Source organism: Chiloscyllium plagiosum, chromosome 12 (genome assembly GCF_004010195.1).
Source record: "Chiloscyllium plagiosum isolate BGI_BamShark_2017 chromosome 12, ASM401019v2, whole genome shotgun sequence".
NCBI lineage: Eukaryota > Metazoa > Chordata > Chondrichthyes > Orectolobiformes > Hemiscylliidae > Chiloscyllium > Chiloscyllium plagiosum.
The window spans coordinates 55530570-55547224 of NC_057721.1; the positions used below are offsets into that span (position 1 = coordinate 55530570).

Here is a 16655-nt window from a genome sequence, read left to right on the forward strand (position 1 = left end):
AGAATACAGCATAAGAGACACCAGCGCGTGAGAACATGGACACGACATGTAGATATCTTTACAAAGGATTTTATATTTGTCCCTGTTAATGAAGAGTAAGTGTTCTTTGCTTAATCTATTGCACATGGTTCTACTGGGATAAGTTAAAGCCATTTATTTACATAGAACATGAAACCTGGCTAAATTGAGGCTAAGTTTGCTAATCGACAAATTCTAACTTATAATGTGGTTATTCTATGAGCTGTTTAAAGCAATTGAAACCATTCATGGTAGAAATGATTTATTAAGATTAGTCATATGTTCATTTCACTGTTTCAAATGGTAGGCTGGAGGCTACCTAATACGCAGAGAAGCAACACTAAACATTTGCTGTGCTTAAGAAATATTTGCAGCATATTATCTTCAGTTGAGCCCAAGGGTAAAACTGATACTTTGACCAGATCCAAAGTACATAAGGCGGTACGGTTAATAAGTTTGCAGATGACACCAAAATTAGAGGTGTAGTGGACAGCAAAGAAGGTTACCTCAGAGTACAATGGTATCATGATTAGATAGGCCAATTGGCTGAGGGGTGGCAGATGAAATTTAATTTGAGCAAATGTGAGCAGCTGCACTTTGGAAGGCAAATCAGAGCAGGACGTGTACACTTAAGGTCCTGGGGAGTGTTGCTCAGCGAAGAGACCTTGGAGTGCAGGTTGATAATGCATTGAAAGTGAAGTCTTAGAATAGTGCAGAAGGCATTTGGTATGCTTGCCTTTATTGGTTAGAGCATTTGGGTATAGGAGTTGGGAGGTCATATTGCTGCTGTACAGGACACTGGTCAGGCAATTCTGATCTCCCTGCTATAGGAAGGAAGTTGTGAAACTTGAAAGGGTTCAGAAAAGATTTACAAGAATGTTGCTAGGGTTGGAGGGTTTGAGCTTTCAGGAGAGGCTGAATACGCTGGGGTTATTTGCCCTGGAGTGTCGGAGACTGAGAGGTGACCTTATAGAGATTTACAAAATCATGAGGGCATGGATAGGGTAAATAGGCAAGGTCTTTTTTTCCTGGGGTGGAGGAGTCCAAAACTAGACTGCATAGTTTATGTTGACAGGGGAAAGATTTAAAAGAGACCTAAGGGGCAACCTTTTCACAAACAGGGTGTTGCAAGAATGTAATGAGCTGCCAGAAAAAATGGTGGAAGCTGGTACAATCTCAACATTTAAAAAGAATCTGAATAGGTATATGAATAGGAAGGATTTAGAGGGATATGAGCCAAATGTTGGCAAATCGGGGTGGATACATTTAGGATATCTGGTCAGCATGGACAAGTTGGACCAAAGGTTCTCTTCCTATGCTGTACATCTCTACCGCACTAAAGACTGCAGGGAGCTCTATAAAGTAAACAAATGGTAACTTTGGACTCTGAACAATCACAAAGTTCATACCTGTTAACTTTTTTAATGACACATTTGTTTGCAGGTCACATTGGTATCTTGCTGTTATTTGTTTTCCTGCGTTAGACAAAATAGTTTATGAAACTGATGTTACCACTGAAACAAAGGCAAGCAAATTACTTCTAAATCCATCTTCCACACACTTACATAGTGAAGAAAAAACAAGTAAAGAACAAGAGTCATCATCTGATGAATCTAATGGGAATACCACTCTGAATTCACTGTCACAGGATTCAACAAGTAAGCTCTTGCCTTTTAACTGGATATATATTCCTATGTATTAAGCAACTATCATTTCAGGACTTTTTTTAAAAACAGTACTTCCTCACAGCACGATTGCTATATAAAATTGTAGGCTTAAAAGATGATCTTGAAGGATAAAGTCAGCTTTCTTTGAGATTTTGTAATGTTTGATTTTATGCAATCAAGTAATAAGTTACTTAAGATCCAAATGTAACAAATTAATTTCACCAAAGCCTCAGAACTCCTCACTTTTTCCTAAAGAAATCAAACCTAAACAATGTAACCAATGGATAAGATGAATATTGTAAGAATTCTTCAAGCTTTAACTTTCTGATGTCTCAGTGTTAACATTTTAAGGATGTTAAAAATGTGGTTTAGATATGTTTCACTACCTCTGTTACAAATGACAACTCTAATACTGCCATTTTGGGCCAGCAGGGATTGCTAGTAAGTGCCAGCAACCTTAGAAGTTTTGATGTCCCAAAAATGAAAAATACAAATGATATTTTTATTTATTGTGATTTCCTGATCTCCAGGTGTTACCTAGTAGTTTTGAGCAGATGTGCAATTATTCACTCAATGCAATGATCTTTAATGAACATATCAATCCAAATTACTGTGATTGATATGAATTAGCAAATAGAATGCATGCATTGTGATGGTTAAGATTACATTTTGTTCTCTTGCAGATATAGACTGTAGCAGTGTTCCTTCCATAACTTCAGTGTCCAGCACAAGGATGCAGGTAAATAATACAATAATTAGCTTATATTCTTAATAACAGGGCATCTGCCATGCTCACCTGGTCTGATCCAAGTGTGACTCGAGAGCCACAGCAATGTGGTTGACTCTCAACTGCCCTCTGAAATTGCCTAGCAAGCCACTCACTTGTCCCAATTGCAATGAATCTCAACAAAGAAATGAAACTGTATGGATAACATGGCATCGATGCATGTGTCAGAAAAGACAGCAGTAGAAATAACTCTATCGACCCAGCAAAGTAGTCCTTACTAACATTTTGAGGGTAGTGCCAAAATTGGAAGATCTGTCTCAGACTAGCCAAGCAACAGCCTGACATAGTCATACTCATGGAATCATACCTTACAGCTAATATCCCATACATACCATCACCATTCCTGATGTATCCTGTCCTGTTGACAAGACAGACCCAGCAGAGATGGCAGCATCTTGGTACACAATCGTGAGGGAGTTGTCCAGGAGGTTTGTGCATGAGTCTGGACCTCATGAAATATCATGGCTTCAGGTTAAAAATGGGCAAGGAAATTGACTGGTTACCAAGTACCATCCTCTCTGAACTGGTGAATCTGTACTCCTCCATGTTGAACAACACTTGGTGGAAGCACTGAAGGTGGCAAAGGTGCAAAATTTACTCTGGATGAAGGGCAACCTTTTCATGCAGAGGATGGTGTGTTTATGGAGTTAGAGGTGGTGGTGGAGGCTGGTACAATTACCCATCCAGATGCCTTTTGAATGTTGTATGTGAATAAGAGTGGTTGAGAGGGAAATGGGCCAAATGCTGGCAAATGGGACTAGGTCAGTTTAGGATATCTAGTCAGGGCAGGTGAGTTGGACCAAAGGGTCTGTTTCCATGATGTATAACTCCATGACTCTTATTTGCAAATATCCAGGATTGGGTTGACAAATGGCAAGTAATGTTCACATCAAACAAGTGCCAGGCAATGACGATTTCCAATAAGAGAAAATCTAACCACCACCTCTTGTCATTCAGTGGTGTTACGACTGCTAAAGCCTTCAGCTTAATGTTGATCACAAACTCAACTGGACTCTCCTCTTAAATGCAATGTTTCCAAGAGCAGATCAGGAGCTAGGAATACTGTGGCGAGTAACTCACGTTACGAATCTCCAAAGCCTGTCCATCATCTACAAGGTACAAGTCATGAGTGTGAAGCTTGGCACCACCAAAGGAGGGTTACAAATCTGCTCCCAGTCCCACAGGGTGCCAGTCTGCCCCCTGTCCTACAGGGTACCAATCTACTCCCAGTCCGACAGTCTCAAAGACTGGAAACTTCAGCAATGAAAGGTGAATGAATTGAAGATGTTAGAGGCATCCTAGGTATAAAAGTGATTTAAGGAAATGTTTAATCCAGAGCACATTTACTTAATATAGTGACTAGGATAATGTGATCCACGCACACAGTGAAGACAAGCTCAGAAGTTTTGCTTGGAAGCGTTTGTAGATGTTTAATCTTTGATGGAACAGATGATATGTAAATTTTGGATTTATTATACAAAAGACTACAGATTTCTGTGAGGTGAATGTTTGAAATTGTATCTAAGTGGTAAGTTCCAGCATTATTTACAATAATAATTTTTAAGGTGAATGTTAAAATCAAAGCTCAAAAACAATTGCAATGTAAATACCAGCTTTTGCATTGCTTTTTCCGTCTAGTTCTGACCTTCTCCTAATTACTTAGCTTCTTGGTTGAAATTAGTTAATTTTGCATATACTGAGATTGAAACTTTGAGTCATTTTACATCTGCATTTACCAGTTGATTCATCAGTGGAGTTGGAATTTAGTTTTATTTAAGATCACATTTAATTTCTTACAGGGATGTATAAAGGCCCCCATCAACCTATGCCAACAAAAAAGAAGGATACTCAAACAGTAAGTAACATTGACACTATAATTTGCTAATTTAAGTATTTTTAACATGTTTTGATTCTAACCATTGTTACAAAGTTGATTTTTTTCATTTTGGAAGTAATTAGGAATGGCTTCTTTAATGTGCCCATGTATGACTCCAGAAATAAATACGACTCAGGCAGTGTCTGCTGTGTGTTCCACCCTTCTTTCTCTCACAATGAAAAAATCAAATGCTTTCTTCCCTCCTTTCCTTTCCTTTATTTTCTCATTTACCATTTTTCTTCCTTACTTTGATTTTGTTTTTCTTGCTCTGTCATTCTCCTGGCATCCTGTCTTCTCCTTTTCTCACACTTATTTTCTTAGAATTTAGTTTATGTTTTATTTTCAGAAGCCAGTGTCAAACAATGATACTTGGTATATTAGTTCTGATTTCATAAGGATGGTGAGTTGCATCGCACTTTCATAGCTGCTAATGGCTTGTGTTTTCACCAAAATTTGTAGTGGGGCACATAACAAAAAGTAGTCTAGAGGAAGTGTAAAAGGTGAAGAATGAGAGTTGTTGTTGAAATGGAAATGAGAATAGCAGACTCATCAACAGCTGCCATCTGAAAAAATGAGGATAGAGGTTATCTTCACAAGCAGGTGAACTTTATGGTGAGTCCAGAAGGTTATGGAGATAATCAAATGAATGTAAACAAAAATCTGCCCTTGAGAGTTGCTGCTCTAGTCGATCTGATCATAGCTGATCGTCTACTTCAATTCTATCTTTCAGACTGTTCTCATAGCCAGCATTCTTTCTAATTTTTCTTCCCAGCTGCGCAGGCTTCCTGGACCAGTGCATGACAGTGACTTTCAGAACCAGAAGTCAATGCCACGATCAGTATGCTGACATTGATTGCCATGTGCAGAACACTAGAAAGAGGGTTGTGTGAGCATGTGGCCTTGCAGCTTAGAGGAAATGATGTTCATATTCTTTAATACCCCCAAAAAATCTCTTGATCTGGGTTTTGATATATCTGTAATCTATGCATCCACAGCTTGCTGGTGTAAAGAATTCGAAAGATTCACAACTCTTTGGGTGAAGAACTTCTTCCACCTGTCGGACCGAAATGGCCTATCTCTTCAGTCATAACACCTTGTTCTGGTTTTCCAGGTCAAAGTAAACGCCTCCTCAGCATTTAGCTTTCCAGGAGTCTCGAAGAATTTTGTCAGTTTCAATTAGAGTAAAGGGTAATTTGTCTGAACCCTCAGGAATGCCGGCCTAGTCTACTTAACCTCTCCTTGGTGAATAATTCCCTCATCGCAGGAAACTGTCCAGTGAACTTCTGACTGCATTCTCTCTATGGCAAGAATATACAGGGTGATCCTGAAGTGTGGTCTAACTCTGTTCATAAGAATCATACAGTTGCAAAGAGGCCTTTTTGGGGGCCTACAACTAGTTCCATTTTCCCATACTAGACCCATAGCCTTGAATGATATGACACTTGAACTGATCATCCCTGTACTTTTTAAAAAGTTGAGGTTTCCCTCTTCAACTACGTATCCAGGCAATGCAGTTCAGACCTCCAGAGAAATTCTGGGTGAAAAAAGATACTCCTCAAATCCCCCTTTACCTCCCGGCTTCCACATTAAAACTATACACCCTTGTTATTGACCCATTGTCTAAGGAGAACACATGCTTTTTCTATTCATCCTATCCATGACATTCATAATCTTATACATCTCTATCAGCACCCCCCAACCTTATTTGCTCCAAAGAAAACAACTTGAGTTTATCAATCCTCTATAGCTGAAATGCTGTACCCAGGCAACATCCTGGTGAATCTCCTTTGCACCCCCTTCAGTGCCATCACATCTTTCCTATGGTGTGTTTACCAGAACTGCAAATGTATTATTGTAGTAAAACATCTTTGCTCTTGTAGTCTAAAAATATTTTTAACTGAGTGGACGCTCGTAAGTCTTTAAATTTAAGGCATCAAGTGGTATGGAGCAGTAAAGGGAATATGGTATTAAGATAGAGGATCATATTTAATGGTGGAGCAAGGTCAAAAGCAAAATATCCTCCAGATGTCCCTCGATTCCACACGAGGACCTTAAAAAAAATGTAGGAAGGAGAAAATCTTAACACTGTTCTTCTGGGAAGGGGGATGTGGAGGGATTGAATTTTTATTGTGAAAAGCAGGTAGTTGGAGCGAGAATATCAGAATAACTTGAAATGAGTGGTGAGAGCATTAGAAGAGTCCGTGACACTCAAGCTTGACACCATCCAGAACAAAGCAGCCCACTTGATTGGCACTACATCCACAAGCATCCACTTCCTCCACCACCAACACTCAATAACAGCAGTGTCTACTGTCTACAAGGTGCACTGCAGAAATTCACCAAAGATCCTCAGACAGCACCTTCCAAACCCGTGACCACTTCCATCTAGAAAGTCAAGGATGGCAGATACATGGAAACACACTACCTTCAAGTGCCTCCAAGCTACTCAGCATTTTGACTTGGAAATACATCACCATTTCTTCACTGTTGCTGGGTCAAAGTCCTGGAATTCCCTTCCTAAAGGCATTGTGGGTCAACTCACAGCAGCTGGACTGGTTTAAGAAGGCAGCTCACCACCACCATTTGAAGGCCAACTGAGGACTGGCAATAAATGCTGACCAGCCAGTGACACCCAATCCCACAAATGAATTTAAAAAGTTAATGAATGCAGGTGAGAAGAGACTGAATAAGAAAGAAAAATCTAGTCAAGTTGGGAACAAATTCATTCTGTGGGGTGAGAACAAAGTTGCTCAGTGGTTTTACCAAGGGAATCCTTTTTGTGGATCTTTTGTGGATCTTTTGAAGGAAATAGAAGTGGGATGTGTGCAATTGGAAAGATGCAAATTGGAGACCATGCAGCAATGCTTTCTGGTTTCTTATGAATTTACTTCATTTCATTTAGACAGCAATAAGTTGGTGTTCAGTAGTGAGGAAGAGATGCCCGAGAGTTGGGTTCGTCCTCGGCCAGGTAGAAGTAATTGTGCCAAACAACAGCTTAGCACAGCACGCTTGTCTGCAAGTTCAGTAACAGAGTTCTGCAACTAAACAAAGGCTAGAGAAAGTGAAAGGACAGAGAAATGTTATGATTTGTGTCGTACTAGCAGTTCTCCATTTAACAAAATGGAGAGGGTTAGAGCGGTTATTTAATAACTTATAAGGAATGCAAGTTGCTGACTTTACCAAGTTTGAATACATGACTCCAATCTCAAGCAACTTGGTTGATTCCTAATCTCACTCTAAAATGGGTTACAAGTTTCTCAAATGTTACATATAATCACACAGACTAGAGCAGTTCAAGATGAAAATTCGTGCTGTCTTTTTCAGGGCAATTAGGAATGGGTCGTGGAGCAAGATGACGGTGGAATAGGGCTCATGAGCCAGGGCTCCTCCACTTCAACTGCTTTTCTTTTTTTTTTCTCTCTCTCCTCTTTTTCTTTACTTACCTCTGTCCTGAGTTTGGACAGATCAGTAGCAGTGAGGGATCCCAGCATGGGCTCATGGCAGCAACAAGAGAGCCTTTACTTACTTTCCTGGTGTGAGCACGGGACCTGTCATCGGAATCAGAAGTCAAGTAAGCCCAGCAGAAAAAGATGGCATCTGAGGAACAGCGACTTAGTCATTGGTCGAGTTCAGTGCTGGTGACGGCAAAGCTATGGCAGAATAGCATCATGATGATGTCAAGATACACCCAGCAGCAAGGATTGTGACTGACATTGGTGGGTCCAGCATAGACTGCATCGAGATGGTGGTGGAGAATTAGCGAGTGGCGAAAGATCATCCCTGGGGAGTGGTGACTTCAACATTGGTTGGGTCCAGTGTTTCCGGTGAGGCAATGGAGAGGATTGCAGTGCGGACATCATTGATGATGAGCTGGCTTAGGACTGGTGGACTGTCTTAAGCTAAACCTTTCAATTTTTTTCTTATTCTTAAAACTATTCAAAATGGCTCAGATCATAGTGACCAGTGGAAAAGCTTTTTTTAATTTCTCGCTGTAAAATACATGTGACAATAAAATGACTCATTCCTAAATACTGGTATTTCCAGCCACTTCCATGTTCAGAGAATGTCTAGAATATTTAATTTTGTAAGTGCTCCTAGGTACTTCCAAGAAGCATTATCAAACAATGTTACAAGAATATAATGAGGGCTGGAGTCAGTCATACGGCCCTTCGGGCTTGCTGTATTCAGTAACTCGGAGGAGACAGTAAGGACTGCACATGCTGGAAGTCAGAATTAATTGATGTGAAGCTGGAAGAGCGTAGCAGGTCACAGCATCCGAGGAGCAGGAAAGTCAACATTTTGGGCTGAAACTCTTCATAAGGACTTTGTTAGGATAATGGCTGATCTTTTTACATTGACTCCTTCCTTTCCACCCAGTTCCCATATCATTTAATATCTTGGTATACAAAAAAAATCTGTCTTTCTGTGCCTGGAGAATATTCAATAACAGAACATCCACAGCTCACGAGGGTAGAGAATTTCAAGATTCACAATTCTTTCAGTGTAGCCATTTATCCTAAGCTCTTGTAAATCATCAATCCATTATTCAGAGACGAGAACCTCATATTCTAGATTGCCTATTGTCCTGTCAACACCCTAAAGAATTTCATGTTTAAATTAGATAACCAGGTCAAAGACAATGAAGGTTATGTACTCTCTCCACATTGCACAATGCCCTAATCCTGAGAATTGGCTCAGTAAATCTTCATTGCACTCCCTCTGGAGCAAATACATCATTTTTGGTAAGCAGACTAAAACTCCACAGAGTATACCGAGACTCACCCCACCAATGTCCTGTAGAATTATATTAGGATTCTTTCTCTAATACTATAATCCATTTTGTGATAAAAGCTAACATACTATTTGTCTTTCTCATTGTGCATGTACTGTATAGGATTGCAAGTTGAGTAAAAGATATGAGTTAGGGAATGGGCTGCACAGATTTGGATAAGTTTAAGTTTGTGGAAGGTGGGAATTCAGACAAGTGTATTGGCTAGTCTATAGCCATGTCTAAAGGTACCAAAGGCATGAATTAAGGTTTTAACAGTAGTTAAGCAGGGTCAGGTCTAGCAGTCTTTTGGATATGAAAGTTGTGCAGTCTTAATGATGGCATAGTTTTATAGCTGATGGTACGTCTCAAAGCCAAGTATGGCATGAATGTTGCTAATAATCTGGATGATTTACAGATATTTGTTGGGAAGAGTATTGGAGTAGGTGGGTAGGAACTGATGTTTATAGCAGTGGCCGATGACAGTCACTTTGTTCTTCTCAGTATTTTGATGGAGGAAATTGCTGCTCGTTTCATATTAAATATTGTACAAGTGGTGTGATACTTGGGAGGCAATCGAGGGATTAAGAGATGTGGTGACATATAGACTTGGATTTATTGGTGTGCATGTGGAACCTAGTGTTTTCGGATGATTTTGATGATGAGCAGCATCTGGTTGAGAAAAACAGGAAGATGCCAAGGATAGATCCTGGGGTAGAAGAGACCACAGGTTTAGATGTCATTGCATTTGATTCTCTGGAGGAGAGACATTCGAGGAAGAGGAGGAGGGGACGGAAAGAGAACCGGCAGGCAGTGCAGGGATCCCCTGTGGCCATTCCCCTCAACAATAAGTATACCATTTTGGATACTGTTGGGGGAACTTGCCAGGGGAAAGCAGTGGGGTACAGGGCTCTGGCATAGAGTCTGTCCCTGCTGCTCAGAAGGGAAAGGGGAAGTGGAGCAGAGCAGTAGTCATTGGGGACTCCATATTTAGGGGGAAGATAGAAGGTTCTGTGGGGACAAGAGAGACTCACGGTTGGTGTGTTGCCTCCCAAGTGCCAGGGTTCATGATGTCTCTGATCGTGTTAAGGAGGAGGGGGAACAGCCCCAAGTCGTTGTCCACATCGGCACCAACGACATAGGTAGGAAGAGAGATGGGGATTTAAGGCAGAAATTCAGGGATGGAAGCTTAGAGCTAGGACGAACAGAGTTGTTGTCTCTGGTTTGTTGCCCGTGCCATGTGCTACTGAGGCAAGGAATAGGGAGAGAGAGGAGTTGAACATGTGGCTACAGGGATGGTGCAGGAGGGAGGGTTTTGGATTCTTGGATAATTGGGGCTCTTTCTGGGGTAGATGGGACCTCTACAAGCAGGATAGTCTTCATCTGAACCAGAGGGGTACCAATATCCTGGGGGTGAAATTTGCTAAGGCTATTGGGGTGGGTTTAAACTAATCCAGCAGGGGGATGGGAACCAAAATTGTAGTTCGAGAATAGAAAAGGTAGAGAGTAGGGAAGTCCAAAATAAAGTTTCAGGGACGCAAGATGGCACCGGCAAGCAAGAAGTTGGTTTGAAGTGTGTCTACTTCAACACCAGGAGCATCTGAAATAAGGTGGGTGAACTTGCAACATGGGTTGGTACCTGGGACTTCGATGTTGTGGCCATTTTGGAGACATGGTTAGAGCAGGGACAGGAATGGTTGTTGTAGGTTCCAGGATTTAGATGTTTCAGTAAGAACAGAGAAGATGGTAAAAGAGGGGGAGATGTGGCATTGTTGGTCAAGGACAGTATTACAGTTGTAGAAAGGATGTTTGGGGACTCGTCAACTGAGATAGTATGGGCTAAGGTTAGAAACAGGAAAGGAGAGGTCACCCTGTTGGGAGTTTTCTATGGGCCTCTGAATAGTTCGAGATGTAGAGGAAAGGATAGCAAAGATGATTCTCGATAGGAGTGAGAGAGACAGGGTAGTTGTCATGGGGGACTTCAACTTTCCAAATATTGACTGGGAACACTATAGTATGAGTACTATAGATGGGTCAGTTTTTGTCCAGTGTGTACAGGAGGGCTTTCTGACAGTATGTAGACAGGCCAACAAGGGGTGAAGCTACATTAGATTTGGTACTGGGTAATGAGCCCAGCCAGGTGTCAGACTTGGACGTAGGTGAGCACTTTGGTGATAGCGATCACAATTCTATTATGTTTACTTTAGTGATAGAAAGGGATAGGTATATACCACTGGGCAAGAGTTACAGCTGGGGGAAAGGCAATTACGATGCGATTAGGCAAGATTTAGGAAGCATAGGATGGGGAAGGAAACTGCAGGGAATGGGCACATTAGAAATGTGGAGCCTATTCAAGGAAAAGCTCCTGTGTGTTCTAGATAAGTATGTACCTGTCAGGCAGGGAGGAAGCTGTAGAGCGCGGGAGCCGTGGTTTACGAAGGAAGTGGAATCTCTGGTCAAGAGGAAGAAGAAGGCGGCTTATGTTAGGATGAGATGTGAAGGCTCAGTTAGGGCGCTTGAGGGTTACAAGGTAGCCAGGAAAGACCTAAAGAGAGAGCTCAGAAGAGCCAGAAGAAGACATGAGAAGTTATTGGCGGATAGGATCAGGGTAAACCCTAAGGCTTTCTGTAGGTATTTAAGAAATAAAAGAATGATATGAGTAAGATTTGGGCCAATCAAGGATAGTAGTGGGAAATTGTGTGTGGAGTCAGAGGACATAGGGGTAGCACTAAATGAATATTTTTCGACAGTATTCACTCTAGAAAACGACAATGTTGTCAAGGAGAATACTGAGATACTGGCTACTAGACTAGGTGGGATTGAGGTTCACAAGGAAGAGGTATTAGAAATCCTGCAGAGTGTGAAAATAGATAAGTCCCCTTGGCTGGATGGGATTTATCCAGGATCCTCTGGGAAGCCAGGGAGGAGATGGCTGAGCCTTTGGCATTGATCTTCAAATTGTCATTGTCTACAGGAATAGTGCCAGAAGACTGGAGGATAGCAAATGTGGTTCCCCTGTTCAAGAAGGGGAGTAGAGACAATCCTGGTAATTATAGACCAGTGAGCCTTACTTCAGTTGTTGGTAAAGTGTTGGAAAAGGTTATAAGAGATAGGATTTATAATCATTGAGAAAAGAATAATTTGATTAGGGATAGTCAGCACGGTTTTGTGAAGGGTAGGTCGTGCCTCACAAACCTTAGAGTTCTTTTGAGAAGGTGACCAAACAGGTAGATGAGAGTAAACCGGTTGATGTGGTCTATTTGGATTTCAGCAAGGCGTTCGATAAGGTTCCTCACAGTAGGCTATTATACAAAATGGGGAGGAATGGGATTATGGGAGATATAGCAGTTTGGATCAGTAGTTGACTTGCTGAAAGGCGACAGAGAGTGGTGGTTGATGGGAAATGTTCATTGTGGAGTCCAGTTACCAGTGATGTACCACAAGGGTCGGTGTTGGGTCCACTGCTGTTCATCATTTTTATAAACTGCCTGGATGAGGGTGTAGAAGGGTGGGTTAGTAAATTTGCAGATGACACGAAGGTCGGTGGAGTTGTGATAGTGATGAAGGATATTGTAGGTTACAGAACGACATATATTAAGTTGCAGAGCTGGGCTGAGAGGTGGCAAATGGAGTTTAATGTGGACAAATGTGAGGTGATTCACTTTGGTCGGAGTAACCGGAATGCAAGGTACTGGGCTAATGGTAAGATTCTTGGTAGTGTAGATGAGCAGAGAGATCTCGGTGTCCAGGTACACAGATCCTTGAAAGTTGCCACCCAGGTTGACAGGGTTGTTAAGAAGGCATACAGTGTTTTAGCTTTTATTAATAGAGTGATCAAGTTCTGGAACCTTGAGGTTATGCTACAGCTGTACAAAACTCTGCGGCCGTACTTGGAGTATTGTGTACAGTTCTGGTCACCGCATTATAAGAAGGATGTGGAAGCCTTTGAAAGGATGTCGCCTGGTATGGAGGGAAGGTCTTACGAGGAAAGGCTGAGGGGCTTGATGCTGTTTTCATTGGAGAGAAGAAGGTTGAGAGGTGACTTAATAGAGACAGATAAGATAATCAGACGGTTAGATAGGGTGGACAGGGAGAGCCTTTTTCCAAGAATGGTGATGGCGAGCACGAGGGGGCAGAGCTTTAAATTGAGGGGTGATATATAGGACAGATGTCAGAGGTAGTTTCTTTACTCAAAGTAGTAAGGGTATGGAATGCTTTGCCTGCTATGGTAGTAGAATCGCCAACTTTAAATACATTTAATAAGCATATGGACGTACATGGAATAGTGTAGGCTTCAGATTGATATGACAGGTCAGTGGAACATCGAGGGCCGAAGGGCCTGTACTGCGCTGTAATGTTCTATGAAGAGGATGGGGTCAGCATGTCCGAGAATGCAAACAGGTTGTAAAAGGTAAATGTTAATAACTGCTTTTGCAGTAACTAAGGATGTGATTTGTGACTTTGAATAGATTTCAGCACTGTGACACAGTAGACCTTTTGATTTACTGAGCAATTTGCTGAACTTGATTTCAATAGCACTTTCTTATTCCCTGATCTCTATCTAACATGAGAGAAGCACCTTGACATATGTTTCTCTCCAATTCATTCATGATCCTAACATTGTTTTCTGTATTAAAGCCTCTACTTAATTGTAATTTGTTGGTAACATATATGACCATTCTTTTATTGTGTTAGTTTAAAATGCTAGAGTTTGTAACAAAATTAATGGAAAATTTCAATTAGTTTCAACACTTGAATTTTATTTTTAAAAAACAAAAGAAACAACTGCTGTTCTTGGGCAGGATACATTGCCAGAACTGTTACAAAAAAAGCAAAATGTAGCTATTTCGGGATTGGACAGGAAAGAATCTGTGCTCTCTGAGTTTACTGCCTAATGGTTTGAAAATCATTTAACAGGGTGACTTGATAAGTTACCAAGGTCAATAATATTTGCATAAACATTGTTGTGAAAATCCACTTTGTGTTTTGGAACATATTCCTGAAACTAAAAGCCATAACTTTTGGGTTGGAGCTGAAAGAGTTTTACAAAAAAAAGGTACTTGAATCAGAGTTATAACTCCATCAAGGCCTGGGTTAATTACACTTGAATGTATTTATCTTGCAAAGACAGAATGAATAGTGAATACACTTGAATGATGAGTGATCTGTCTCTTAAGCTTGTAATAGAATTAGGAAGTCTGGTAAAAGGGTTGTAAAACTCCATTAGCAATCTAAGTAGGTGACAAATTCAGAGTTTAGTTAAAGGTAGACTTCTTTACATAAAGAAAATACTGTGGATGCTGAAAATTTGAAATAAGGATAAGATATGCTGTATTTTCCAGAATTTTTGTAGGTAATTTGTTTATATTCCTCTGAGCCAATTCCAGAGCATGGCATGGTGTCTGAGGAAGGATGTGGGGCAAGTTCTTTTAACTAATGTACCTGTTTGCTGGGAGAAGCAAGCAATTCAGTTTGGGAACTGAATGAGATGGTTGCAGATTTTTGGTCTTTTCTATGCTGCAGCTTACTGTTTGAAGAGTCTAAGGAAATTAGTTATGTCGCCTTTTAAGAGAGAAAATACTATAGTATTCCCAGTTTAAATCATGCGTATAACTTAAGCTCCATTTGTGTTTCATAGCAACGTAGAACTTCGGAGAAGGCCTATGCCTTTCCACACTTGAAGCTGCTCCGCCAGTCAATATGTTCATAGATGATCTGGTCATGGTCTCATGTTTATTTTCCTGTCTGTGGCATATAAGCTTTGACTCCCTTATCCAGCAAAAATCTATCAAACTCGACCTTAAATAGATGTCATGTTCCAGCGTACATTGCTTTCTAGGGAAAGAGTGTTTCATATTTTAATGACGTTCTGAGAGGGGGGAAACAAATCTATTCGCTCCTTCATAAGAGAAACCTCATTCTTTATGTATGTACCCTAGTTTTAGATTCTTTCCCCAACTCCCACAGCCCCCCCCCCCCCCCACCCCCATGACCCTAAACCAGAGAAACTCCTCCAGTATCCACCCTATCTAGGTACCATACAAGATCTTATATGTTTGTTAAAGATAACTGCTCAAAGAGTATAATCTTAATTTTCATTAGAAAAGCTCTTACTTCCAGAAATGAGTTGAGTGAACTGTCTCTATCTTCTTTTTCAACCCAGTTAGGCTAAGCCTGCACTATACTCCAGATCTGGTTTCTGGAGCAATCTGTAGCTGCAGTAAGCCTTCCCTACTTTTATGTTCCACTTGCTTTGTAATAAGCAACCGGATTTAATTTGTCTTTCTAATCTCTTGCCATATCTGCGCACTAATTTTGACATTCATTTATCAGGGTATCCCAGTCCATTTGAAGCATAGAGTTCTGCAGTCTTTCTCCATTTAAATAGTATCCAATCCTCGCAGGAAAAGTTGTATAAGTTAACATTTCTTCACATTTTGACCACGTTATATTCCATCTGTCAAATATTTTAATGATGTAAAAGTATTAGGCAGATCTGTTCTGGCTTTCAGCTTGTGGAAGAAATCTCCAGTGGTCCTCAGAGATTTGTGACAGCAAATAATTAGCAGACTCGGCCACTGTGAGAAACTGAAAGAAAGCAATTGGGTGTCTGCCTGCAACCCAAAGGAGGAGAGGCATTGATGTTCGTGAGAACCAGGGTGGAAGGTCAGGTAGCCAAAAATAATAATGGAAGGGCCTCCAAAGAATCCTTCCTCAGAAACGTGGAACACTGAGGGAAAATTAATTCCAGAAGACTATGGCATATCTATTGGGTTAGTCCCCTTTTAAGTGAATGAGCCTTCAAGAATTCTGGGAGGATAGTAACAAGTAAAAGTGAGTTCATAGAATAAGTAATTGATAACTGTAAGCAATTTTTAAAAAATGATTTTGATAAGCCAGATAATTTGTTTTTTGTTTTAAAAATGTGAAATTTTAGAGCATTGTTCTGCCAGTTGATTGCTGGGTGTTTGGATTTCTTACTTAAACATTAACGATCCATAATAACATATTTGAAGTAAAAATGCCAGGAAGCAAAGTTACATTTTACCGGTTACTTTTGGTTTGTTCTCTGTTTTTGTTCAATAAATGGGTTATCTGTGTCTGTGCTACATATTGAGCTTTTTTTTTAACTTTTGTTAAACTGCATAAGAGTTTAAAATGGAATTTGCAGTAAAAGGCAATGAAAATATAGTTGAATATAAACCTCACAATGTAATTTTATTTTTCATCAGGGGTTTTTAATCTGCCACAGTAAGAGATTGGGGTTAAAACAGGTTTTCAAGAAGGAAGTAGATATAGCTCCTGTGGCTAAAAGGATCTAGGGATATGGCAGGAGGTCAGGATTAGGGCATTGAGCTTCACGTTCAGCCATGATCATGTTGAATGTCAGAGCAGACTCGAGATTGAAAGGCCTACTTTTGCTCCTATCTTTTGTTTCTGTGAAAGTAGTTAGTTACAAGAGTTAAGCATGAATCCTCTCAGCTGTGTCAATTATCAGTCAGTGTTGTTGGTAGTGGTGGTCATTCATATCTACCACAC

General features: G+C 40.6%; 1 protein-coding gene across 4 annotated transcripts in view; it reads left to right on the forward strand.

Annotated features, from left to right (window-relative positions):
- LOC122555283 (sentrin-specific protease 7-like) overlaps positions 1-16655 on the forward strand; it is a 115917-nt gene that overhangs the window by 90807 nt on the left and 8455 nt on the right. For all 4 annotated transcript variants that reach the window (XM_043701123.1, XM_043701120.1, XM_043701124.1 and 1 more), the window contains 4 exons: positions 3-95; positions 1462-1676; positions 2369-2424; positions 4272-4327. In XM_043701123.1, coding sequence (XP_043557058.1) covers positions 3-95; positions 1462-1676; positions 2369-2424; positions 4272-4327 — 420 coding nt within the window. The remainder of the gene's footprint in view (positions 1-2; positions 96-1461; positions 1677-2368; positions 2425-4271; positions 4328-16655) is intronic.